This window comes from Thunnus thynnus, chromosome 10 (genome assembly GCF_963924715.1).
Source record: "Thunnus thynnus chromosome 10, fThuThy2.1, whole genome shotgun sequence".
Classification (NCBI taxonomy): Eukaryota; Metazoa; Chordata; class Actinopteri; order Scombriformes; family Scombridae; genus Thunnus; species Thunnus thynnus.
In genome coordinates this window covers 28437710-28465513 of record NC_089526.1, presented here as the reverse complement: position 1 = coordinate 28465513, position 27804 = coordinate 28437710, and the positions used below count along the sequence as shown (strand labels likewise).

The following is a 27804-nucleotide window of genomic DNA, read 5'->3' as shown; positions in this document are numbered from 1 at the left end:
AGTTAGCTGTGTTGTGATATTCATACAAACTGAGGCTACAGTTAACTGCAGTGTGCTGTTATTCATACAAACTGAGGCTACAGTTAGTGTTGACACAAGAGGCACATCTGGATGGTGTTTTGATCTAACTAAGAATGATCCACTAATTTCCTGCAAATCAAGGACACAGTACACAGTAGTATTGTCTTTTGTGAGGCAGAATATATGATAATGGCAGCAACCACGCAGGAGAGACTGTATTTTGTGCCAGCCTGTATGAATCTACAAGTGGAGTTTGTGGCAGTATGTAATTATTTTATAGAATAAAGCTGTTTCTAACGCTAATAACTGTACTACTATTACACTACTAGTAGTACAGTACTTCTACTTCTTTTACTACTAAGTGTCAATGCAACTATTACTGTATTTCAACCACTTAAGCAATTTCAAATAACTACAAATTTAATTATACAATTCTCATTTTGTATCTGATATTTAAAATTAAATGAAATGAAATTAATTTAAATTTCTTACATTTTGTTTGAAGTAAGCACGCATATCTTAAGAAAATGTAGCCTTTAGTTACATTAGAAAAGACAGAACAACGGTCAATACATGCAGAACATGGCAGTCAACTTTCTACATTATTTAAGTAGCAATGAATGATAAAATTTCTGCAATGACTCAAAGAGGTGAGAGAGAAACACACCTTTCCTGACATTTGCGGTCCCCACCTTATCTATGCCCATCCCCCATCCGCCCTGGTCACACGGTTTCAGCTGCTGACATTCAGTAGAAACAAGCAGCAGCACGCACGATAGCAGCACGGACGATAGCAGCACGCACGATAGCAGCACGAACGATAGCAGCACGCACGATAGCAGCACGGACGGACGGAGACGAGGACTGAGACGAGGACGGCTGACAGCAGAAAAAGAGCGAACAGATGAAAACTAAGTAAGTACATGAAACTTTTTTTAGTTATAATTAGTTAGGGTAAGCACTGTGGCTAAAGTGTCTGCAACCAAAAAAATCACACGTTTTATATTAGCATGTTTGCTAATGCTAACGTGACCTAGCTTATAACCGGACGATATTGTTAGCAAACTGTATAAGTTTGAGCTGGTCTTTGAGTATTTTTATGGTTATGACTTCCTTTTTACTGCCTACTTTTACTTAATTGGCCTCAGATAACTTAATTTATTACTGTTATATTGAGGGGTGCGGGAGGAGTGCGGGCTGAGGAGAGGAACAGGATTGCTTAATCAGCATTTTCACCTGCTGGAGCCATCAGTAGCTAGCTAATGCTAGCTACTGATGGCTCCAGCAGGTGAAAATCAGGAGCCATCAGGAGTGATGAGTAACTTAACTTACAAGGATAAATTATTTTATTTATTTACAGACTTAAAGGCATCACACACCTTAACAAGCAGAAGCTGAGTTATAGTTAGAGCATACCTTATTTTTTAAATTTAAACTCTCTTAAAGGTACATAGACAAAGAAGCGCCTGGACATAGTTTTATATTTTTTTCTAATACTGAGCTTCTTCTTTCAGTGAGTATCAAGCCTTATACATATGACTCAGGGGAACCTGCCCTTTCTTTCTGGTGCAATGTAAAGTCATCATCATGCATTACCTTTGTGTGAGCATACCATATTTGACCAAAAAAGTGATTTGTTGATTAATTCCATAGTTAACCCAGGTCTATTGTTCTGCATGTATGCACAACAGAAGCACGTTAGAAACCTGGTTACCTGAACACATGGCAGAGAAATCAGAGTTCTCCAGGAGAAATCTACCTGTGGGAATCAGGTCTTTGTAATCCACTACCCTGCTTACAGAAACCAGGGTTCTTGTTGACAGTTCATGTCAGTTAAGAAATCAGCTGACTGGAGAAAGCCACTTCAACTTGGTTAATTAAGTGCATGTAAAGACACAATGAAGAGCTTCATGAACTTCATTCAAGCCATATCTCTATAACAACCTTTTCAGTAGGGAAGATTTTTTTCTCTGAATAGATGTAAGCATGGAATTGATTTTCTTTATCTCCACAAGCTGTAAACATGATGAAGTTGTATTGACTAATATAACCAGGTTGTAAAGTGGCCGGTCACCCCCCAAATTCTAGATATTTTCGTTTGATGTTTAAAAATGATGCATTTCTAGGTGTACAGATGATAGATCAGATGTTTTGTATTTAACCTCCTGCAGACAGAGTGCTAGATCCACCAGGCTGAAGGCACGCCGACAACGCCTCAGGGAGCATCATAATAAATCTTTATCCAAGCACATGGAATACGTAAAACACCAAACCAAGGTAACCATGACTGATTTTCAAATGTGATACACTATCCATACAAATATTCAAATATCTGACTTTATACAAATACTCTGACCTGTCTTTTCAATTGGGCCTCTTACAAATTATGTTTGGTTTTTAATAAAGAAAAGATATAGATATATGTGTTTTATGTTGTTTTTTCACCGATAGGGAACAAGCCTGGATTTAGACAGCGACACAGAGTTATACGCCCTTGAAAGATCACACTGTGGTGTTGGTGATGATCTGGATGTACCGCCCCTCACAAGAGCTGACAGTGTATTTGTAAGTTTACATAATGAAAACTTGTGGGACACTTAACTATTACAAGAGAAAATAAACAGGAGGATAATTCTAGTGATTTTCTATATTTTTCTTTTTGTCAACAAATTTCATGTTTGACAATGAACTGTATTGTGTGCATCCAAAGCCTGATATATCTTATTCCTCTGTGCCGTAGATCTCTGTTGTTGTTGTTCAAAAACTATTTCAACATATTGAGATTTGTTGACAAGAAAAATAAAAATTAGAAAATTGCCAGCCAAATCCTATTACATTTGTTCCATATAATCCTTTGGGAAATAAAATAGTCAGTGGAATTTACCTCTGTGTCCCTCAATTAACCTTGTAGCTATTAACACAAGTCTTACATATTATGTTTTAGTATTTAATAAAGAAAAGATGTGTAGAAGTGTAATGCTCTGGTTCTTCAGCTCTTTGTGAACCTCATATTCTGGAGAAATGGTAATAAATGTGTCTGTCTGTTGTGTTTAGCTCTCAGGAGGACCAAACCAAGAGCAGGAGACCTTCTCACTATCAGATCCGTCATATGAGCTACTGGCGGCTTTCGAGAGTTTGGTAAGTGTCAAATAAGCACTTTTAGCTTGTTCTATACAGCAGACCTCCTAATCGTTTACTTCACCTTATTATTGTTACCAGCCAGTTATAATGCAGGTATCCTTCCAGGTAATTAGAAATGACTGTAGTGAGTGTGCAGCTGCAGGGAGATATTTACCCTTGATATATTCATGTCTGCAGCTCCTTAGCTTTTTCATAATGTGCAGGTTTGTGTCAGAGTGAGTTAAATAGGACCTATTATGCTCATTTCAGCTCTGAATTTTTACTTTTGGACTCTACTAGAGTTACTTTGTATGATTCACAGTTCAAAAAACTCCTTATTTATCTTATACAGGCCCCTTATGCAGCCCCTCAGTATACACTGCCTCTCTGTACAGGTCACTGTAGCTCCTGTCTCTTTAAGGCCCCTCTCCCAATGAGCCCTCTCTCTTCTAACCAACTTTACATATCGATGGCCAAAGAGCAAAACCTCCGATCTGAAAAATGCAGAGAAAACTAAAAAAAAACTTGTTTTCTTGCAGAATGCTATTTGTTCAGGATACCCAATACATAATACACTGTTTTTGGACTATATTATTATATTATGTGTTAACAATACCGACCAGACATTAATGCCTTGCAAAGTGCATAAAGGAGCTTTTGCACTTGAAGAGGTTCTACAAAACGATGCTCTAAATAAGTTAATAATTCAAATTAAATTAAAAATAAATTACAGTTTGTTTTCAGGTAAAAAGATGTAGTGAATGTAATAGTTACTACATTGTAGTTATCTAGGGTCAGAATTCCTTAAATTCAGTGTGTTTGCTTCCTCGTCCACTGGAAATGAATGTTCAGTGATTGTGTAACTCACTCATGCTGTAGCCTCTCTACGCACTCAGGGTCTCTGCGTTGTGTTTTTTGTTTTGTTGTATGACTTTCTGTCACAATGAAGGACGGGATTATCCTGCAGACAGACTGAATATGAGCAGCCTTCCTTGTTCTCATCATCCAAAGTGAAATCCGCCAATCAGAAAGTTCTGCAGAAAAGCTTGTAAATTACTAAATAACAGGAGACTTTTATTGTGAAGAATTTACAGGAAGTGAAACATGTTTTCCTTGTTTTTCCCCCATAGGAAACAAGCCTAGACTTTGATAGCACAGAGATATGCATCCTTGAAAGTTCACACCCTGGTGTTGGCGACCTGGATGTACCGCTCCTGACAACAACTGACGGTGTAAGTTTGCATAAGGAATTGTGTGTGTATCAAAGCCTGATATATCTTATTACTCTGTGCCGTAGATCTCCGTTGTTGTTCAAAAACTATTAAAAACATATTGAGATTTGTTGACAAGAGGAAAATTTGAAAATTGCCAGCCAAATCCTTTAACATTCGTTCCAAATAATCCTTCAGCAAATAATTATTTTCTATTAATCTTGTAGCTGTTAACACAACTCTGACAGTGCATGTCATAGTCTTGCCCTAACCCTGTATGGGTTAGGTGATAGTCAGGTTCAGTTGCCCAGCTTTTAAGGGGTTCTCATAGACGATGTAAGATTTTCATACCTGCTTAATGTGTTAACACTTTATTTGAAGGGGTGTTGATACGACTGATATAAGACTGCCATTAACATGACATGACAAGACTCATGAACTTGACTGTTGTCATTAAGTGTCATTCGGTCAATTATGTCTTTGTCATGACAACATAACAACAGTCAAGGTTATGACTGTTGCCATAAATGGCCCCTTATGTCACTTTCAAAGAAGGTTGACATTGTTTTCCACATCATAGTCAGGACAACTTTACATTAGCCAAGGCTTTCATCAAGGTTTCATTACATGTTATTATATCACAATCAAATGCTTATAAACTGTCAACAGTATTGGACTTAATTTACATTAAATGTTATTATGTAGTCAAATGCTTAGATAACAGAACGTTGAGTTACATTAGAGACCTGGCAAACAAGTGCCAAGTCATTTTTTGATTATGCCTGCTGTGTCATGTTTATGACATGATATTTAGGTTATATTGGCCTGGCTAATGTAAAGTTGTCATGACTATGATATGCCAAACAATATCAACTTTTTATTGAAAGTGACATAAGATACCATTTATGACAAAATCATAACCTTGACTAATGTTATGTTATCATGACAAAGACCTTCCAAGCAAAGTCAACTTTGCAGGGAAAGTGACATAATTGACAGAATGACACTGAATGACAACAGTCATTAATATTCATTAATGTTTATGACAGTTGTCATGTCAGTCTTATGAGCACCCCTTCAAATAAAATGTTATTGTTAATGTTTCTTGCACATAATTTAGCTATAAATGTCTTTTATATTCCATTTCCAGCTTCCGGAAGAATACCTGGAACCAACCTCCAAGTTATCTGATGGATCAGAAGCCTCTATGAGCTGCATTGAAAGCAGTGCTGATGAATATATTCCGCCAAAAGACTCAACACATGGAAGCAGTTCAGAGGAATCTTGTGATCTTCTGAGCACGGTTCCATTGGTGAAACCCAAGAAGCAGAAGACGTCACAGAGAACTTCTAGAGGAAAGACATTGCCCAGTACCTCTTCAGATAAAGATAATAGGAGAACAGAAAGTGAAAACTCTGATGACACTAACCTGGGAAAAATATCAGTAATGAAGCTCCAAAAAAGGAAAGATGGTGCCAGAGTGTACAGTAAAAAGCATTATTGTCTGTACTGTCCCATCCAATGCCATAAAATGGCAAGGCACTTAATACGCAAACACAGAACTGAAGAAGCTGTAAAAACAGCTATCTCTTTTCCTTTGAACTCAAAGGAACGAAAACTGCATTTTGATCTCATTAGAAACAAAGGGAACCGTGCTCATAATAATGAGGTCCTAAAAACTGGTAGTGGAACACTGGTTCCAAGTCAGCAATCTGGGAAAACAGTGAAAGCAAGTGACTACATGCACTGCATAAACTGTGAGGCTTTTCTTCAAAGGAGATCATTATGGAGGCACATGTCCAGGTGCAGGCTTTCACAAAAACGCAGCACAACAAAGCCTGGCAAAAGTCGGATCCAGTCACTCTGTGCCTATGCACAGCCTGTCCCAGAGGGGGTTAGCAGAAAGGTTTGGGAGCTGGTAAATGCTATGCACCAAGATGAAGTGACAAACATCATCAGAGAGGAGAAAAGCATTTTGAGACTTGGAGAACATTTGTATGCAAAGCATGGACATGACAAGACCAAACATGAGTACATTAGACAAAAAATGCGAGAAATAGGAAGACTGATTCGGCGCTCACGGAAAACTGGCAGACTGAAACGAATGGAGGACTTCTATGTACCTTCGAATTTCAACTTTGTGGTCCAAGCAGTTAAGGATGTGGCTGGCTTTGATGAGGACAAAAACATCTACAAAACTCCATCCTTGGCTCTGAAACTGGGTCACAGTCTCAAGAAGATTGCAGATATTCTTGAGTGTGAAGCTCAGATGGCAGAGTCTGATAATGAACAATTTCTTAAGAATCTGGAGAGAAGCCGGGGTCTTTATGACAAAAAGTGGAATGTCTCTGTGTCATCACGTGCCCTACAAACTCTAAGGGAGGGGACATGGAACACTCCTCAGCTCCTCCCTTTCACTGAGGATGTAAAGAACATGCACATGCATCTTGATTCGTGCAGAGAGGAATACCAAAGCAGACTAAAGAACGATCCAAATAAGAGGAACTGGTCCAAGCTGGCAATTTTGACTCTTTGTGAGGTGATCCTGTTTAATCGCAGGAGAGAGGGTGAGGTGTCAAAGATGCCGCTCAGTGCATTCACCCTAAGAGACACTTCAGGAGTTCATTCAGATTTGGCACTAGGACTCTCAGAGCTGGAGCAAAAGCTTTGCCAGCATTTCCAACGCATTGAAATAAGAGGGAAAAGAAACAGGAAAGTTCCCCTCCTTTTAACTCCGGACATGCTGTCCTCAATGGAAGCCTTGGTTGCACATCGGCGGGCCTGTGGTGTACCGGATGAAAATCCCTTTTTCTTCTCCAGACCTGAAGCAGAGACTCACTTGAGGGGATCAGATGCCATCAGACAGATTGCAAGGGAATGCGGGGCCAAGCATCCTGAAACTCTGTCCTCAACGAAGTTGAGAAAACATGTATCGACACTGTCCACAGTCCTGAACCTTAGAGATAATGAGATGGACATACTCGCAAATTTTCTCGGCCATGACATCCGTGTGCATAGACAGTACTATAGACTACCTGAAGGAACACTGCAGTTGGCCAAGGTCAGCAAAGTGCTGATTGCCCTAGAACAAGGCCGACTGTCAGACTTCAAGGGAATGAGCCTGGACGAGATCCAAATCGATCCCAATGGTAAAGGAAATATATGAATGTGTGTATATATATATGTATATAATATTTATTTATTTATTTAAGAGTAAATGTCTTTTTCTTTCGTTATCACTGCTTTTCAGAGGGAGTGCTAGAGGCTGTAGACAGTGATCATTCAGAGACAGAGAGGGACTCATCGGTCTGCTCCTCATCGTCAGGTGGGTTGTACATTGAACTGAGAGAGTGGGATTGTTGAGATCAACCATATGCCAATTTATTAACTTTATTGTCTTTTTTTGTCAAAGGATCGTCGAGATCTAATACAAGACAGCCTACCATGGATGAGTTTGGTGATGAAGCTGCTTTCATAGGTATCCCACAGACTAACTAGACACTACTCTGAGAAATTAAAAAGACAACGATTTATATTTTATTTTTTATTTTAACAGGATCCTCAAGAACTAAGAAAAGAAAGAAAACGGAGTCTGACAGTGATGACCCGGACACAGGTAATACACACTATATGCACTCCTTGCTATTTGTTAGTTACCTGCTTGTACAAAAAGGAGGGAATTAAAAGAATTATGTGCTAGCATGCTAATATTCTACCAAATGTATCAACTGCTTTTGAATTGAATCAATACAATACTGTATTGAAATTAGACTGTTAAGCAGAAATCTGTGGGTGGAGCCTGTCACCTGGGCTCTGCCTCAGCTGGCTGGATGATAGAGCTGCTGCATGAAGGTTAATCTAACATCTCCCAGTATAAATTGATATATTCCTGATTCTTACTGGTTCTTTGAAGGGTTTAGTTATGTGTGGGCGCCATTACACGTGTCTGACTGTGGTTGAATGGACTCAATACTTAACCAACTACCAAATGTATGGTGCAGCAGTTAAGTTCTGGTCTTGAGTGCTAAAATCTTACTTTTTCACCCAAAAAAAAAGGTTTATTTTCTTTGAATGTTTATTGTTTATTGCATAAATTACGATAGCAAAATTCAGTTCTAAAACTATTCCGCTATCATTATCAAAAAATATTAAAATATAATTGCATAAAGCTAATTTATAATGATAATGGAATGAGTTCATGCAAACACCGAAAAATAAGATATAATAATACTGTGGGAAAAGCGATAATTGATCCCACAGTGTTCTGAAACTGCACCAAGCATTTGGTAGTTTGTAAGTATGGAGTCAAGTCTACTACTTACAGACACTTGTAACGGTGACCACACACAGCACCCGACCAGAATCTGACCACAACACATAACTCGATCAAAGAACCAGAAACCGGTAAAATCAGTAAGATGCTTCGAGCTCCTCTATCATCTCGTTCCTTCAAGATTTGCTGCTTCATGCAGCAGTTCTGCCAAGCACTCCAGAGACTCCAGTAAACTGAAGTAGAGCCCAGTTGACTGGCTCCACCCACAGACTTTTGATTGACAGCCTAATTTGCATGCTGTGCCAGGTGATTATTTTTTGGTCAATTATAATACAGTGGTTGTTTTATAATAAACTGGGTGGCAATAAAGTGGTTGGAATATTTGCAGAACGTTGGTTATAATACACTTAACATGCGCTGTATTGCAATCACCATTTTTTCTCCATATTGATTTCTTCTGGTATTCCATAGCGACCTACATCTTTTTCTTTTTATAAATGGTTTATTCTTCTGATAGGACCTTCAAGATCCAACAGTGGACAGTGGACCTCTGATGAGCCTGGCAGTGTTGAACCTATTATCGCAGGTATCCCACAGACTGAGGCCATGGCACTTGATGTCCACATTCCCTTTTGATCCATCACCTTTTTCACACAGAACAGCTAAACAGGCACTATTATAAAAAGCTCTGATTGGCAGCTTTCTCACCTTCAAATGATGCTTTTATTTCAAAGCAGCACAAATGCTTTAAGTACACAGACACTGACAAAGACGCTGTGTCTGTACATGGCCAAACAAGATAAAGAATTTACTGATTGATTGATTTTAGTAATTTTAAGAAAACTTATGAAATCAAAGGATTAATGATGTGCAGCACTTTCTTTCTCAGTGCTCCTAATGAAGTTATAGTGTAGTGGTTAAGATTCTGCTTTCTCCTTGAGAGACCGGGGTTTGATTCCCAGTCTGACCACTCAGCAACACTAGATGTGCCTACTGTACCTCCAGATGTGTAAGTCATTTGGGATAAAAGCATCTGCCAAATGTATAAATGTAATTGAATTTAAAAAAATCAGATGCACTGCACTGTTAGAAATATTAGATTTTGTTAGTATTAAGTCTTGTTATAGACGCCTTTCATTTAAACAGTGAAGGTGTGTTGTCAGTTAGCTGTAAATGTATTGTATTAATATATTTATTCATTATTTTAACAGGATCCTCAAAATCTAAAAAAAGACAGCGACTTGAAACAGGTATTTCACACACTAAATGCACTCCTTGCTATTTGTTTGTCACCTATTTTTACAAAAGGGGTATAGTTAAAAGAATAACATGCTACTGTTCTAATATTCTACCTTGTGTTGTTTATGGCTTTATTAGTCTTTAATTCTTTATTACAGCCCAGTGTAATCTGTCAGTCATTCACTTGTGTAATGAGGGTTTATGCATTCTAGCCTGAAAACATCTCAATCAATAGTCACATTTATACAATGAGAGTAGAGAGTGTCAGTCAGAGGTGTTATCTCTCACTGAGACTCTAAAAACCTGACCAACTGCAGGTAACATCAGGTTTTTAGAGTCTCAGTAAGAGATATCACCTCTGTACTCACAGCAGGAGATAACATGGTTACTAACGTGCCGTGTAAATATAGTCAGTGCTTATGCTATTTGTTTTATGTTGTCAGCCACTAAGCCACTACTACCTTGAGATCCCCAGTTTATTCCTACAATGTGAAATAGGTTGGGTACCACATCAGTCAATACAACTGATGCTGTAAAAAGTTACCATACTGTTTTTAAAAAAAAGCTTTGACTTGGTGTCAGAATATCACTTTTCAGGACATTGCTTGATGAAATTACATATTTGATCAAAATAATTAGAGTGATTGGTCACTGAATAATCCTTTATATTGCTTTCTCTTTTTTCTGTCTTTCTTTCTTAGAAACCTCTAAGAGGAGGAATTGGTCATTTGTGGAGGTCCAAGCTGTTGAAAAAACACTAAAAGCCTTCATAGAATCTGGTAAAGTACCAGGGAAATCAGACTGTGTTTCCTGTATTCAAGCTTCACCAGATGCTCTTCAAAAGAGAAGCTGGACGGCGGTGAAGTTCTATGTTAAGAATCGGATTACTGCCATTCAGCGTGAAAGCGCAAAAAGACTTTACTGAATGTGTGTTGGTGCATGTGATGCTCTTAGTTGTTACTTGTTGATGAATGTGATGCCCTGTGTACTTGTTGTCACTAGGAGTGAATGTTTTAAACCAATTATGCTGCAACTATTTTGATTATTGATTAATCTTTTTTAATTATTTTCTTGATTAATTGATTCATTGTTTAATCTATAAAATGTCAGAAAATGGTGAAAAATGTTCACCAGTTTTTCCGAAAGCGCTAAGATGGCGTCCTCAAATGTCTTGTTTTGTTCATAACTCAAATATCTTCAGTTTACTGTCAGAGGACTAAAGAAACCAGAAAATATTCACATTTAAGAAGCTTTTAACTTTTTTTCTTAAAAAATTATTCAAACAAATTAATTATCAAAATAGTTGGCGATTAATTTAATAGTTAACAACTAATCGATTAATCATTGCAGCTCTAAAACAAATGCACAGGCTGTTCGAAATGAAAGTTGTGTTACAATATGAGCTCGATTTGTTTCTCACTTTTGTACATTAGGTCTAGGTTTTTTCTGACCAGAGGCGTTTTGGGAGCAAATTCTGGTGGTTTCAGTCATAATGTTTCGTCTCCTCTTTCGTAAAGCAGGTCTGGTGTTTGTAAAACCTATTGGACAACAATTGACAAACCAGTATTCACCTTTAAAATGTTTATTTGCAACATGTGTTCAATAATTCTAAGTAAAAGAGCAGCAATAAACAAAATATAAAAGTGAAATAATCTTGCTCAACTTTTGTCTATTGAAAGAATCTTAAATATGGACAGTAGTGTGTTGTGTAAATGGACTGTAGGGTGTTAAGGGTAACCGTGCACCGGGGTGGAGGTAACTTTAGTGTTGAACCAATATGCAATCCTGATTTCTTAAAGAGGCCAGGTAAATTATCCATCATTTTTATCAACTGTTTAATTGTATATTTGCCCAAAAATTATATTTTAGAATCAGAATCTGATCTATATTTGTAGAAAATCTGGCAGTCTGGATTATTAGATTTGGTGTTTATGTAATCTAATATTGAGTTTTCAATCCGACATTAGATTATCATCATGCTTGTCATGATTTGTGTTTAACAGTGGTGTTGGTTGTATATTAATAGACATAACATGATGGTCCCCATGGGAGGCAAATTCCTGACTTAACATGACGAGTCCCCAGGGGGGACAAAATTCAGGTTTAAAAAATTTTTGAGAGTTATTGAAGTTTCAAGTGATTTTCATGTTCAGAAAAATTTATGATGATTTTAGCAGTTAAAATTATGTCTCTAGACCCTTCAGAAAGGGTGGATCCCATCAGGCTGCTGCCAGTCATTGGTCCCCGGCATGTGATAAAAACCCGTATGCGTGTGTGTGTGTGTGTGTGTGTGTGTGTGTGCAAACAGCCCTACAAAAAAACACCAAGGAATGACAGCTTCTCCAAATTCTTGACATGTCAGATTGTTTCCAGGAGATATTCTTGCACGAACAGACAGACAGAGACACAGACAGCACAGTCACAGGCAGGTAGTTGAGTAAGAGGAACCAAGGCAGACAAGCTGGAACATTAGTAACACAGAATCATTGTGTGAGAAGCAGTCACACACGACATGGTCAGCGTTATGTCTGAGGCTGCCCAGAAAGAAACATACCACATATTAACAATGAGGGGAAGAAGCAGAAAATAGAGAAACTCAGAAGCCGTTAGCAACCAGAGTACGTTTTTTCAGTGGCGGTAACGACCGTTTTGTCTCCAAGTAGCAACTAAAAGTCAATGTGAAATAAAAAATTAAAAGCTAAAGCATCTTCCACTGTATTACAGTGGAGTCCAGCAGCATTTTATGAGATACAATCCGTAGGTAACTTAGAAACAGAGACATGAAGTGTGCATGATATTGACTGAGAATTGGCTATAAAACAGAAATATATGAAATATACAACTTGATTTAGGAAGAACAACAGAGCCATATAGGATCATTCCCACAATCCCTGGCTCCGGGAGGCGAGCAAATCAAGCATTCATCACTTGGCATGTAAATATTTGAAGTGTGTTGTTTAGCCAGTTAGCTTCATCATCTTCTGGGATACAGCAGGGCTCGGGCTGTGGATGGGAGAATGTAGATGTGGAAGGCTTTTGGGGGGAAATAACACCAATTTAAAAATGACACAGGAGTAAAGGTCATGTGTGATGCCTTCCTATACAGTTCCTGAGCATCACAGATATTAAATTGCAGTGTTTTAAATGTAAATGAGATATGTAGTATATGTCCTCTCAGTCTAAGAAAAAACATATGTAAAATATGAGACTGTGGTGGACTCCCAGTAAGAAGCGGGAACACCAGATATACAAATCTGCCAAAACCCTACAGAAAACTACCTTCTGTGCTCGACCAAAATACATTTTACACCAATTTGGCATAATGTTTCAATCCATTAATTAATGTCAAAATGAATGGAAACATCAATCTCCACTGTATTCTTCCAAATACCCATCCTTAATGAGACTACTGCCAAAGAGAGCTAATTCTGATATTTTTCCACTTATAGATATTTCAAATTTCCAATGAGCTTTACTGACCGCTACAGGCAACTAGAGGAATAACAACAACATTGTTAGACCCTCTCTGGGAAAACCCTCTCATTGTAACTGACAAAGTATTATGTGAAAGCTTGCTAATGATGGCAGAAATCCAGCACAAACAAATAGGAAGAGACTAATCACCATGAAAGTACCGTGCTGTGTCACTTGTTTTGGCTGGAGAGCTCAGCTAATTAGCTTTTGTGGCTGAAATGTTTTGTGAGGCGGGTCACTTGCTTGTAGCAACATTTTACACTCTTGAGCAATTAAACAAGTGGGAGAAGGAGTATCTTGAAATTACAGTATGAAGGTAGTTTTGGTTTTGAACCTGAAAACTGTTTGCTGAGTCAGTTTAGAAATCCTGAAATCTCAGCAACTGTCAAAAATGGGCAGGGATACTGTGTAATATGTGTTATTTCTTACTTAATTCTTACTGTCTCTTTCATGATGTGGGCTGGGTTCTGGATACTTGAATACCTAGGATGAGGGCTCAGATTAGGGTTGGGTTTAGATGCCCTACCCTCTAAAAAGGAAAAAAAGCAAATCAGATCTGAGGTCAGTCACGCTGCTGGGACACAGTCTCCCTGACTCAGCAATGTGTGCAACCTTGTTTGGACACCAATGAACAAGGCAGAGCAGGGATGCATTGTGCAGTATGGATTGGATGGGTAGGCTAAGCAGGGCCGGACTGTTAACCATCTATAAATCCAGATGTCTATTTTTTTTTTTCATGTAACACAGAAAGACCTCTGGGGGTCAAAGTGGAGATGCACAATAACAGCAGCTTGTTGAACTGATTCAATTGGCCAGCTTGATGAAATGTTAATTTGATCATTTCCTAGAAGCAAATCAAATCACAGAGCTTCCTTCATATATCAAAATGATATTTGATACTTTTTTCACTGCTTGTTCATCAGGATAGATTGAATTCAATGATTTAATTAAACTTGAGATTATGTTAAATAGAGGTTGCACACAAGCTTGAGCAGTGAATACATGAACAAACTTCAGGGGTTCATAGACCTAATGGATTCATGCTGGTCAGGTTAGGAATATGAAGTCATTCTTCAGAGGTGATACAAACCGTTCTAGTGTGTGATGTAACACTAGACAGCAAAATATCTCATCTATCTGTCTTTTTCCATCAACTAATCAGTTCCTCAGGACTGTCACGACTCCAGGTGGCTAGCAGACTCTGCCTATCCTGGAGTGGATTTAATGGTTACACCTACAAGAGGGACAGACTGAAAATTATTTTGCACACTAATGTGTTCAGTTTGTGTTTGTTGACGAGGTATCATCGCTGGTTACGAGAGTTGAGGTGCTGGGAGTCGACTGAACGGTTTCCAGCATCTGCTGATCCTGTCCCTGCCTGCCAGGTAGCTGACGCTGGCTAGCAGCAGTCTGCAGATAGCAGGCTGATGTTTTTGTCCAGTAACACAAACAGCAGCAGATCAATTAGTGAGTGGACTTTTCTGCTCTATCTGTGTTGAAACTGATTATTAAAGTTGATGCTCCATGCCCTACTTAGTTGAAGTAGTCAATAGCTGTGTGGGACAATAATATGATGTATCTGAATTTTGTAGGCAAACAAAAATCTATTAAAACCGTGAATCGACCCCTTAAAAACCCCCTTAAAAATAAATAAGTCGAGATTTTATTTTTCAGCCACTTTGCCCGGCCCTATGATGACTCATGACCAAAATCTCAATGCACTGGACACTATAGAGTAAACTAAAGTCTGACATTGATAATGCAACTATAATGCAACTGATTTCATCCTCAACTGCTGAGGAAACTCAAGTTAAGATAGAAATGACACAGAATACCTGAGATGTCCTGTCATCATGACGTCTGCAGATGAACAGAAACTTGAAAACTATCAGTTTCAACTCACTATCATGCAAACGAGGACCTGATTAACCAGATTTCGCTGCGTGGCGTGTAAACATCCAAAATAAAATCAAATTCAGCATGAGACTCAGATACATGTGTTCATGTTAACATACTCAGTGACCTTGGATTTATTTGGATATTAGCTAGTCAGTTCAAATAAACGCAGTTCAAATTGAAGGCAGTGTGGCGGAAAAAAAAACAAAAACGTAGAAACACGTTGGTGCCTTTCTTCAGTGACTACAAGAAGGATAAAGAAGACATGAGAAAGATGAGGTAATAGGCTTGTCTCCTGTCTGATAAACAGTAAACTGTGTCATTAACAACTTATTATGACTGTATCAAGGACCTACATGATTTGTCATCTCATCAGCTGTGTGAAGGGTGTCGTACTGTCCATTCAGACAACAGCAGCGCGTCAGTCTGATAAATATCCCGTCTCAAAGAGGACGGGAGGCGTCAGAGAGATCACTACAATGACACGCACAAAGCCTCCTTCACCATGTATTTACAACATGGCAATAAAAAGCATCACAGTATACCCTAGACATTTAAAATGATTACTTTATTATGTGTCATAACTCATCAACAAATCACCCTATACTAAAAGCATTTACAATGCCCAGTTCAATATTTGTGTGATGTCCTTGGCGCATGGCTCCCATTTGAAGATTAAAAACTCGGTGTCTTATTTTATGGGATATGAGCGGTGTTTCTGTTTATTTTAGTTGGGACGAGTTAATGATCAGCACGGCTCCTACAGTGTCAGAGTCTTTCATCCAGGCGGCTTCAGTACAGAGCATTGATTCTCCCTAGGTGCTATTTGCTACCGTCTCCTCCATGAACTATTTATTTTTAGCTTTATAGCTCCTCTGCTGCTCAACACAAAGCCAACTTATAGGACAATCAGGTTCACAGGACATTCACAGCTGATAAAGGATCGTTTTGTTTTTGTTATTTTTCCTGGAATACAAAGTCACATATTTGGCTTATCAGATTAAAAACACAAGATAGAAGAAACCTTTGCTTTTTGCTTTACAAACTAGATATTTAACATAACCCGCGACAGCTGTTTGCTGCTGTATCGCCTAGCTGCTCTGGTGGTGCTTTTATCAGGAGCTCAGCCGATCAATACGGGTAAAAATATATATCTGGTGTTCAATGAAGTAAACATGGGCAAAGCCAGGTGGTGGGCTGATCTTGGCACCAAACGTGGTGTGATAGCAGCATGACTCAAGTTTGCCTTTAAAGCTTAATTAATCACTTTATATACATAGGCCTGTTATAACAGCAACACAACAAGCTTCACATGTCTCAGAACCATTCAGGCATCGCAGAAATGACACATCTGACTCCGCCAAAGCTCTGAGATGCAACCATTGATCGCGCTGTAAGAGGAGCTATCTCTAACTCAATTAAGTGGCATAGGACAGGGGACATGCAAATGTGACCCACTGATAAAGACCTGTTATTGACACATTGACAGGAGAACGAGGAAGGCAGGGAAAGAGGGAGAGAGTAATCACAATCAGGATCATAGCCACTAATGACAGGTTGGACCCTATCGTCTTATCCTCTGGATCAATAATACCCATTATTCATCCAGAACTGGGGATGAATAATTAAGCTTCTTCCTGTTTGGGTGACAGTCCTCCTTCAAGGAGAAGGGTAGAGGAAGGCCGTGGCAGCCATCTTGAGAGTGACTGACATCTAGCTAATGGTCACCTTGTTGAACAGGAGAGGACGCACAAATTCAACGAGGTCAGTCGGCTGGACAGTCAGGGACTAATGGCTCCATTAAAGAGTCCGTTGGCATCTTGGCAAGAACATTAAATATAGAACATAAGAGCAAATCTATGAGTGCTACTGCAACAGGTCAACCATGGAAGTAAGATACAATGTCAGACCTATGGCTTATTGGTTAGATTATCAAGCAGAAATGTGTTTAAAGGGAACCATTCACAGGTCAAGCTGACCCACATTTTTATGTAAGACCTGGTTTTCACTACCTCAGGTTCTCAATCAAAAATGAGAAGACAGTAGAACAAATTATACAACTGGAGAGAGAAAAAGACAATCAATTAACACAATGACTCAACTCTGTCGTCATCAAACTGGAAATAAAACCCTAGTGTACAGTTTAATCACCCATAATGCCATATCTCAGCAGCTATCGCTCCTCATTTTATAATGAAGGATGAAGCCCAGCTTTAGCATGACAGTTGCCATGGCGACTTTGTCGTTACTAGCCTAATGGCATGTGTATTGTGTGCAACTGCACCCTTGCTGATTATTTGCAGACCTAAATTTAGACTCTCCATAAGTCGCATTATTCTGTCCTTTTCAAGGGGACACAGAACAAGTTTGCTGTCTCACTTTCAAGCTCTCATGGATTCCCTCCCTGTGTCAGGCTCTGACCCCCTGCTTCACACAATCTGCCTGTGCTTTGATAGTCTTTCCACTGATTTACCAGCACAAATATGGGGACCTAATGACACGCAAGATACAGCAAAGCAAAAAGAGATTCATCATGACTTAAAAATGCCAAAGCTAGGGGCTAATTTGACTGTTGATGTCACCTCGCTTGTTAACATAATGTGTTAGCATAAAACAAGTCATCTATTGCCTCATGCCCCCCCCAAAAAATGGAAAGATACATATATATCTATATATAAAACATTGGATTAATAGATGTATCTATCTAGCCTTGCCCTTTGGTTAAATTCAAACAACAATCACAGGATCAAACACGTAGTTGGAGCACGTGCGATAGTTTGAATAAGGATGCCCTGACTCGTGAGTGTCACTGGTCAGCTGCTGACATCTGGGCCATGTCCTAGTCTGCTCCTCTATCTCTCCATCTTCTCCCTCTCTATGCCCTCCTCCATCCCTCTAACATCCTCGTCCACAAACCCCTCCAGTCCCATCATTTCTCCATCATCCATTGACTTGTTCTCCTACTCTCAGACAGAGAGCTGTGAAGGAGCTGAAACAGTGGGATCCCCCTCTCCTACCCAGCAGTGAATAATGCAATCAGAGTGACTGATTGTCAGGAGGGTGCGGAGTTAAGACTGCAGTTGACGTGTGTGTGCGTATGTCTGCGTGTCCACACACACACACACGCACACCTGGTGCTCGGCATATGACTCATCTAATGCCCACAGTGCTTCCTCTCAGACCAGCAGAAATTCATTCAACCTGCAGATTGGTGACATTGAGTGACCAAGGCTGTGACATTATCAGCCTTTAACCTTCTTCACATCTAATGGATGACACATTAGGATTATATTGATGTGGCATTAAACATGTATGATAAACAGTGTGTACGCACATTGTAAGGCCTGGGTATCAAACCTCAATACAGTCAGAAACAATTGTAGCATTATAGCATAGAATAAGAAACTTTCAGGTAGAGAAAAATTGGATTTTTTTCAATTCCTGAACTTGTTTACTTGTTAAATTTGGATAATTATTAATTTAAAATAATAATTTTGTCAATTTTAGACTTTAGACTAAGAAATGTTCTAGAGATTCTACAGCCATGCTAGCGGCTCTGTGAGGCTATACGTAGGAACAATGGTGCTTTGAGCTAAACGCTAATGTCAACATGTTTTGTCACTGTGAGTGTGCTAACATGTTCTAACATGCTCACATGACATGCTGGTATTTAGTAGGTGTGTTTACCATGTTGACCACCTTATTGTATAGTGTATTAGCATGCTAACATTTAGCAGCTAGTCTACAGCAGTGGTTCTTAAACTTTTTCAGGTCAAGGACCCCTAAAAAGACACAAGTGTATGAAACACAGAAAGTTTATGTAACCCACGACCAAAACAGTCATACATTCTGTCATTGTGTTACTTATGGATGGAATTATAGTGAAAATAAATTATTCCCTGTCTTGCTGGACCCCTGGGGACCCCGGACCCCACTTTGAGAACCACTAGTCTACAGCTGAGCATGGTGGGAATGTCATCAGTTTTGCAGGAGGATGTCATGAACCAAAGTATTGGTCAATTTAAAAGTTTGACCTGATGATGACGTTAGGATAAAGGTTATGTTATCATCAAATTTATAACAAGTCATCCTGAGGGAAACATGAATGTCTGTGCCAAATTTCATATGAATCCACTCAAAACCACAAATGTCAAGCGCATGGTGGAGCTAGAGGAAATGTCTGGGGATCACCAAAGTCCTTAAGATTCATCCTCTGGGTACCATGGCTATCTGCACCAAATTTTATCTTAATATACTTATATCTTTTTTTAAAGATTATTTTTTCAGGCTTTTTGTCTTTCTTTGACAGATAGTGTGGAGACAGGAAACTGGGGAGAGAGAGAGGGGTACAACATGCAATGCGGGTCCCATGGCCGGGAGTCGAACTGTGGATGTTGCAGTTTGGTGGTATGTGCTTTAACCATTAGGCCACCAGGGTGCCCTGTTAATATATTAATATATTCCATTCTGGATCAAAGTGGCAAACTGACCAAGTGACCGCAAAGATGGAATAATACCCAGCACTACATGTTATAGAAGTTAATACACATTTTGTTACTGATGAATGACTGCTCTGACCACACTTCTACTACAACACACTAGACCACACACACACACACACACACACACACACATATACATACAGTATATAATGTAATCTGACTGCTCATGTTGTTGGCCAGAATCATAATATTATGAAGGCTGACAACTTCCTCCTTTCTTCCCTGGGCTTACTGTACAAGCTGGAACCCAGACAGCCCTTCCCCTTAAAACTGCTCTCTAGTGTCACTACACAAAACGTAATGAGGGCTTTGCTGTGCCAGTTCTGCTGAGAGCGCTGCGATACACTCAAAGAGCATGTGGGTACAGAGGTCCAGGCCAAAAGACTAAGACAAGAGGGATGATTCCAGTTCATTAAAATATGGATATTATTTCTGTTTTGGCCATCGCTTCTATCGGTTATGATAAAACAGAATGTGGGATTAACACTTAAAAAAAAGTAAGACAGACAATTACAGGTTTTCACCTCAGTGCAAAATCATCTGCTTAAACTGTGACTTGCTAACAACCTGTCTGATCACCTGACTGCTCTTGTTTCTTGCCCTTCTTGTTTTAGTGATGCCACCATGTTCCCAGATCAATTCCCCTCTTGTAAGTTAATGGAGTGGACAAAATATTAGGAACACCATTCAATATAATGCACCCCAGTACACCAACACCACCCACTATGACTTCAATAATAAACAAAGTAGAATTATCACCTTTCTGAGAAAAACCTGAAAAGGTATGAGCTTCGTGAATGTAGGATTTATGGCTGAGCTGTTGTATTGGATTGCATTAGATTGCACAGGTGTACCTAATGAAGTGTCCGGTCAGTGTATGTGTGGCCTGCACTTTCTTTCGGAGATTCATTTTCTTTGACTTTGACTGGCTGTCCTCTCAGGCAGTGGGTGGGAGGACAGCGCCTCCCATGCATGGATCACCTCTGCGTTGCTCTTTGCCTCTCTCCTGTCTGCGTCTCTCTGTCTCCTCATCTATCTCTGATGTTCCTAGAGACTTCAAACACTTTTTTAATTGGATACAGGTCAGCCAATAGCTGGACTTGGCTGAATGGACTGGCGTTATCAGTGTCTAGGCAGATGGGTTGCAGCTGTTCAGGTTATTTCTCAATACGAAGAAGAAAAAAAAAGGACAGAGAAAGAGGCCTGTGTGTGAGGTAGAAGGTTAGAGAGGGGAGGGAGGGGGAGGGAGATGGTATTGATAAGGAGGCATATGAGGAAACCCTCCTTTTTCCTGTGGGCGCCGGGCGATAGATTATAAACTTATCTGGTGGAGAGCGAAATAAGGAAACATTGCTGGCCGTCCCCTCGGCGCAGGAGATGAGTTTAAGATAAAGCTGCTTCTCAATCACTGGGACGCTGTCTGCCATGTGTCTCTCACAGTGTAGGGGAGGCTGTGATGCACACAGAGAAGCTCGGTTAGACCGCCTTAAACACTCTCACCGGCCCCAAGCCTCCTTGCTATATGCCGCTGCAGCATGTAAGGCTACAGGACACAATCATTGGCAGTGCTCGATCCATCCATCACACTATCAGCAATCTAGTAGGTGGGGGGCTGGAGGGGGGGGGGGGATGGTTGGGGCGTAATAAGGAGGAAAGAATGAGAGAGAGTGGTGGCTGACAGGAACAGGATTGGTATGCTGTGTGACTGAGATATGAATTTTTTCCCACCCAAACTAAAACACAAAATTTCTCTCTGTTTTTCTTTACCAGCAGCATTTCTTTCCACCTTCTGCTCATATTAAGGCCATGACACAGCGCTTTGGCTCTGACAAATATCCTGTTGCAACGGTTTAGGTAAACAAGGGCCTTGTCAATCAGCAGGTCTTGGATGAGTGACGGGTTGGGGAGGCGGTAGAGGTGGAGGTGGTGTCGGTATAGCTGAGGTGTTGGGAGATGGGGGAAGGGAGCCGATTACAGTGAAACCTACAGTGTTTCCGTGAGCCCGGAGAAACGGCCGGAGAGACCCGGCGCCAGAGCAAAATAAAGGGGAACGAAAAGAGAGGAGTTTGGGAGAGGAAACTGGAATGTCAGTGAGAGACCACGGACCCTGCTCTCCCTCCCTTCCTCTCTCTTCATCTCCTCCTCTCCCCTCAGCGGACAAGCAGACAGTCGGAGCTGAGCCACGGCGATCCCGCTCCTCACTGTTGCCACGGAGAGAGAGGCGAGGGAAAGCAGTCTGACTGCAGCTGGATTTGAGGGTCATTTGAAGAACACAACCAGGCAAAACAGAGACGGGCTCCATTTTCAGTTCATGCCAGGGAACCAGAGCCCTCTCTCTCTCCCCATCTCTCTCTCTCTCTCGCCTCACCCCCCCCCTCCCCTCCCCTTCTCCTACACAACAGCTAAATCAATAGAAATGACAACGCAGTTGGAAGGTCATTCGCGAGCACAGCGAGCTCTGTGGTGGAATGCTTGCCGATACGTGGCAGAGAGAAGCGATGGAAAAACAAATACACATCCTGCCAGCTCTCCTGCTTGTCTGTCCTGCTCTGGTCCAGCTGGAGAAAACGTACGGAGCTGCTACACAGTTTCTCTCTCCTTCCTATACAATAACATGCAAAATGGAGCTGAGTGTTGTGCTGCTTTTACAGAGGATACATTGTTTCCATAAGCTTTCTATCAGCTGTTACCCTGTAACACAAACACACACACACATACAGTCGTCTTTATGTTTGACAGTTTGAGAATTAGGTGCACGTGTTACACTTGCTAAATCCTGAAAATGCTTCTCCCCCTCACTAATGAGCTATCAAGCATGGTCAGACACGGTGCCTTCACAATACACAAACACAACCGCTAGAAGATTACTGAGGCTAGTCAGAGCTACAGTAACCACCAGCACACACACATACACACATACACACATACACACAGAAAGCAGCAGCAGCAGCAGCAGCACGGGAGCTGAAAAGCGTTCAAAACACACAGCGACATAACACAGAAAGAGCAGAGTTTGCTCGTGTTTCACTCACAGAATATTCAATGGTCCCTTTGGGTCTCTGGAACGACATGCGCCTCCCATCCTTCTTCTCTGGAGTCTTCTTCTGGCCGGTATCTGAAAGCAAGCGAGGCAAGGTACGCATTACATTCATGTTCCTCTCTCCCCAGCTTGTCACAAGCTGCCGTTTCCCAGCCCCGTGGGTAGACAGCTCATTCGTCAACAGTGAGTGAGCCAGCCAGTCAGCCAGCGATGTGAGCTGTGAGCGCCGGACCACTTTCTCTCTCTCTCTCTCTCTCTCTCTCTCTCTCTCTCAATCCCTCTCTCTCTCCTTCTCGCTCTGCTTCTACCCTCCTGCTCTCGCTCTCTCACACCGTCCTCTTCTCTCTCTCTCTCTCTCTCTCTCTCTCCGTTCTCCTTCTAGCCCACCATACAGAGCAATGACAGCCGCTGAGAGCAGTTCACCTTGCCTTCCTTCCCCTGTTGCCTCTCACAGCAGACAGAGACCAGGCTGACCTCCATCAGGGCGCCGCTCTGGATGCGAGGCTGGGAGGACTGAGAGGAGGAAAGGAAGACGGATATGATTGGGAAAGGGGGGTTGAACTGGAGGGTTGGATGAAGGAGAAGGGAGGGTTCAATGCTACGTATTTGTTGGGTAATGGGGGATGTTGCATGGAGAAGTGGCAGCTGAAGAAAAGGATGAAGGGTGAAGGTGTGCACTGGCAGAGTTGGTATTAGCTCCAGTTGTTTTTAGGCATTTTTAAAGGAATATTAGCTACTTTTTATGAAAGATCCTGGAAGATACATAAAGGTAAAAGTTGCGGAAGGCAGAAGTGAGGTTCCAGGGTGGGTGGTGAGATGAAGCAAGGCAGGAGATAGAGAACAGGAGGAGGTCACAGCTGGGGGCTTCAGTGTGAGAATGAAAGAATACGATATGGAAGAAATGGGTGGATATGTGAGTGCAGAAGGAGAAAGAAATGGAGGACAAATGGTGACAGAACAAGAGTGAAGGGAGATAAAGGCTGGGTGATGCTGGAAGATGGAAATGAAGGCAAGAGGGTGGATGGAATACTGGGGAAGGAGATGAAAGAAGAAGAAGACAGAAGATAGGATGAGAGATGAAAGAAACCGGAAGACTCTTGGGAGTGCAGGCGATCTAGAAAAAGGGGCTGACGTTGGTCTTTGGGGCTGAGAACAAGGAGCATGGGCAAATAGGATTGAAGAACATATAGCCTATAATAAAGCCTTGGATGTGAAGGGCAAGAGAGGAGATCTTTAAGCCTGACAGTTGATTGGAGGAGGTCACCAATCTGAGATGAATGTCAACCCCGTGCCCTCAGATGCCTCCCTTAAATGTTTTTCTTTTGTGGGCGTTGCACATGACTAATGAGTCCCTTTCTTTGAGTCTTTCTCATCAGGCATCTCAGATAGCTCACAAACATGAGTCATACACCGGTGTTGCTATTTTTGGGGCTCAGGACTACCTCACAGAAAGTGAGAGGGAGGAGGAAATCAGAGCCGCTTCAGGTGTAAATATTAGACTGGTTAAGCTGATACTGTGAGTTCAGTTCATGAAATGTAAGCTGAGGCTAGAAAACGGAAATGGACGCAATACTGACACAGTCATATCAGATTCATCTACGCTTTTATGATATTATTATAAAACAGATTAAATATGTGCTCTTCCTGGTTTTAAAGGCTATGTTAATGTGAATTTGTTTAATATTAAAGCAGAGGTTCCCAAACCTTTTGGTTTCTAATTTCATAATATAAAGTAATGACGTCTTGTGACCCCTTGTCACATGTTGCATATGTATTAAGCCATGAGGTGTTAAACCAAAGATTGATTTTCCCTCCTAAGATCGCTAATTAGATTGATGATTTTAAAGGTCTGAGGATGCCTGAGGAAGCCAACATGTCCAGTATTTTACAAGAAAAGCAAAGAAAAAACAATGATTAGTCCTAAAAAACATAACTTTGATTCATAACTTCGATCAATTTATGACTCCTTAAGTCGTCAGTATGCTCCAATCAAAGTGCTCATCAGATGGTTGAAAAACACCTTGGATGCGTCCGACAATTTCTGTAACATTCTGAAACCGACAACATTCACGCCCACATAACACACAATGAGTGGCCAGGTGTTTAAGGATCTGTTTCATTCTTCACATGAAACTTTTCATGCAACGCTGCAACACTTGAATATCAAGGCGTTCTCCCGGGAAAACAGTGATATTTAATTTCGCTAACACTTCCCGGCTAGGGTAGTGTATAAAACAACATGTAGCTTCATGAAAACCTTGGGTAAGGAGTTGTATTGAGTGAGAATACAATGGCTGCACACACTGTGGGTGTATGCCAAATCAATTATTCAGAATCCAAATGCAAACCTTGGAAGGATGATTACTTTCAGTGGGGGGAACACAAACCTGATCTGTGAATTGTGGATGACTGCGTTGCTATTTAAAGCAAACACGTCATAGCTGTGATTCCATGCTTTACTGTTATGAAATATAATCTGCAGTGTCTCTGTCCTGCAGTGTTTTAATTGCAGGTCATGCCAGTGTGGCAGACTACATGTAACCCGAATCCGTTAGTGAACAGCAGAGGTGTTGATCTGCTTCGTTAGCGGCGGAATTGCAGAGATGATAAAGATTGGTGCTGTGTTTGTGCTCATGTCGTAGCTTAAACACAGCGGTAAACACTGAACTAGTGCGGGATGAGCACAGTCAGGGTTAACGCAAGACCAAATACCTCACACTCCCAAATAATACGGAATGAGAGGAAGAGGAGAGAGCGCTACAAAGAGCAAGACAGAGCCAATGAGAATAACAGATATGTATTAGCAGCTGCAGGGGTGTTTGCACATGATGAGGCAGTGATTGGTCTAAAATTAAACCTCACCAGGGATGGCGGCACAAGAAATGGGCATTTTATTCACACTCCAGACACACAGCGGAGCTCAACACCGGGGCATCTTCAATAACAAAGGCTCTGGTTGCATCCCGCTCCACAGGCAACCAGGAGCATCTGTTGTCTCTAAATAAGCCCTGCTTCTATAGAACAAAGCTATTTCCTAAGTCCACAAACCACAGCCTGTTTGTTTCATGTCATCCATCCGCATTCAGTGATGTATTGGAGTTTTGATTTTTCAGTCAAGCATGTTTTTACTGTCAATATCCAGACGGATTGTATTTCAACTGATTTTTTTCTGTTCCGGTAAACAGTATTGTTTTCGTTCGTAATATATTGCACATCATGCACTGAGACAGATAAAACATACTCGAAATGGCAGAATCTGGAGCAGTGGGAGATGCAGAGACTGCACCAGAAAGGCGTGAAGAAATGGGCCTGTGGCCACTGCCAATCTAGATAAAGTAAACGCAGTTATCTTTGCTGAACAGCGCAGTGGAAAAATGTCTAACAGAGGTGAGCCGAGGCACTAGTTATCTAATTTGTTGTTCAACCAAGTAAAACAACAGTTACCACAGCGCATGTTATTTTTTACTGTAGTCGCTTCCCATAAAGAACATTTTACTTGGCTCATTAATGGGCTGCATTACAATAACACCAGGTCAACTGTGAGAGAAGCTGTGTGACTCGCGCATAAACTGAAAGGAGCCGCTGTGTGTCGGGAAAACAAAGGCTGCCTCTCTCCAATCTGGGATGTAAACAGTCACAAGAAGTCATGCCTCTCTGAGCAACTTAACGGAAAAAATGTGTGACAATGACTGCATCCGAGTCGCGGCCCACCACACTGCCTCGTGGCGACACAACGCTGCAGACAAGAGCACAGCAGGTATCAGTGTGTGTGTGTGTGTGTGTGTTTTTGGTGAGGGGGGGGCCAGTCGTCCTCACTGAAGGTCCACAGCAAAATATGATTTGTTTTATGTCACTGCAAATGATCACAGTTATAGGATATGTAAATGTCTTTTCCTCTCACCTTTCTGCCATGTTTATGTTTCAAAGCGTCTATGTGGGGTCTGGAACATAAAAAGTGTGATGAACCCCCCGCTGAGTGACACATTCCTGAAGTGAAGCTTCTTGAGAACAAAAGAAAATATAGAAATAATTAATTTAATAACTGTCTTTTCTCAGCATGAGAGAATCAGTTTTATATCACATTAACACTTCATCCTATTCACACTTTTTCTCTTTTTTTCTCTCAGTTTTTCCATCACAAACACTGATGAAGGGCTACAGCCCTAAAAAATGCCTCAATCAACAAGTATTAGGCAGTTGTGCACTGAGGAACTCGCGCAAGGACATCAATGTCAAGTCAGAAAACAGGCTAATAAAGCTTGTTTAAGAGCAAAACTACTCACAAATAATCCACAGATCTCACACTCTCTCTTTAATGCTGCCATTTATGTGTGTCCTCTGTGATTAAGCTCTAACTAAAGAGAAAAAAAACAAACAATGACATGTGTCTCCTATACGGCGCACAGCTACTATGTATACCTCTGGGAATAGTGTGACTTAATAAATCCAACAGCTGCAAAGGAATTGAAGAAAATGGAATGATTCTTTTGAAAAAAAAAAAAAAAAAGTCACGGATGGGAAATCTTTAGCAGCTTGGATATTCATTTCCAATCGTTTTGGACAAACTAAACACAAATGCTACTGTATTTGACTCTACAAACATGCTGTGTTCTGTACCCGCGCAATCTGTTGAGTATGAATCACGGCTGCTAAATATATAGTCCCCCTCTCTTTGTACACAGCCATGACAAACTGAAGCAGGCAGGGAATATGAGCGTCAACAACTATCTGACTAACATTCCCTCATGGTCTGATAGAATACACAAGCAGCCAATTTCCCTCTGCTCTCTTGTTTTCCGTGCCTGCTGGCTATGCAGCTCTCCCCAGATGTTATTTTTAGAAAAACCCCTAAACAGTAGTGGAGGCAAGAGCTCTGGACCACAGCCACGCTGAACAGGTGTTGTGCGGGACTACTTGAGAATGCTGCTGGAGACTTTCCTCAAAAGTTGGTGAGGGAGGGAGGACGGATACGGACTCACTGGCTTATAATGGAGATATAATCACTGCTGCTGATTCAACGCTATGGTC

The 27804-nt window shown here is 40.8% G+C and overlaps 2 protein-coding genes across 6 annotated transcripts in view; one reads left to right on the top strand and one right to left on the bottom strand.

The window, feature by feature from the left end:
• The window catches only part of oxr1a (oxidation resistance 1a), a 178559-nt gene that overhangs the window by 46536 nt on the left and 104219 nt on the right, over positions 1 to 27804 (bottom strand). For all 5 annotated transcript variants that reach the window (XM_067602365.1, XM_067602367.1, XM_067602368.1 and 2 more), the window contains one exon: positions 22769 to 22851. In XM_067602365.1, coding sequence (XP_067458466.1) covers positions 22769 to 22851 — 83 coding nt within the window. The remainder of the gene's footprint in view (positions 1 to 22768; positions 22852 to 27804) is intronic.
• Positions 5417 to 7850, top strand: LOC137190639 (uncharacterized). Its single transcript, XM_067600162.1, has 3 exons — positions 5417 to 7501; positions 7603 to 7677; positions 7765 to 7850. The coding sequence occupies exons 1-3, from the start codon at positions 5479 to 5481 to the stop codon at positions 7848 to 7850; spliced, it is 2184 nt and encodes a 727-aa protein (XP_067456263.1). The 5' UTR covers positions 5417 to 5478.

Excerpts from the sequence above, each read along its gene's own strand:
- LOC137190639 (XM_067600162.1), top strand. The coding sequence starts at position 5,479 with ATGTCTTTTATATTCCATTTCCAGCTTCCGGAAGAATACCTGGAACCA. Across the intron at positions 7,502-7,602 it reads GATCCAAATCGATCCCAATG|AGGGAGTGCTAGAGGCTGTA; the intron begins GTAAAGGAAATA and ends ACTGCTTTTCAG. Across the intron at positions 7,678-7,764 it reads GGTCTGCTCCTCATCGTCAG|GATCGTCGAGATCTAATACA; the intron begins GTGGGTTGTACA and ends TTTTTGTCAAAG.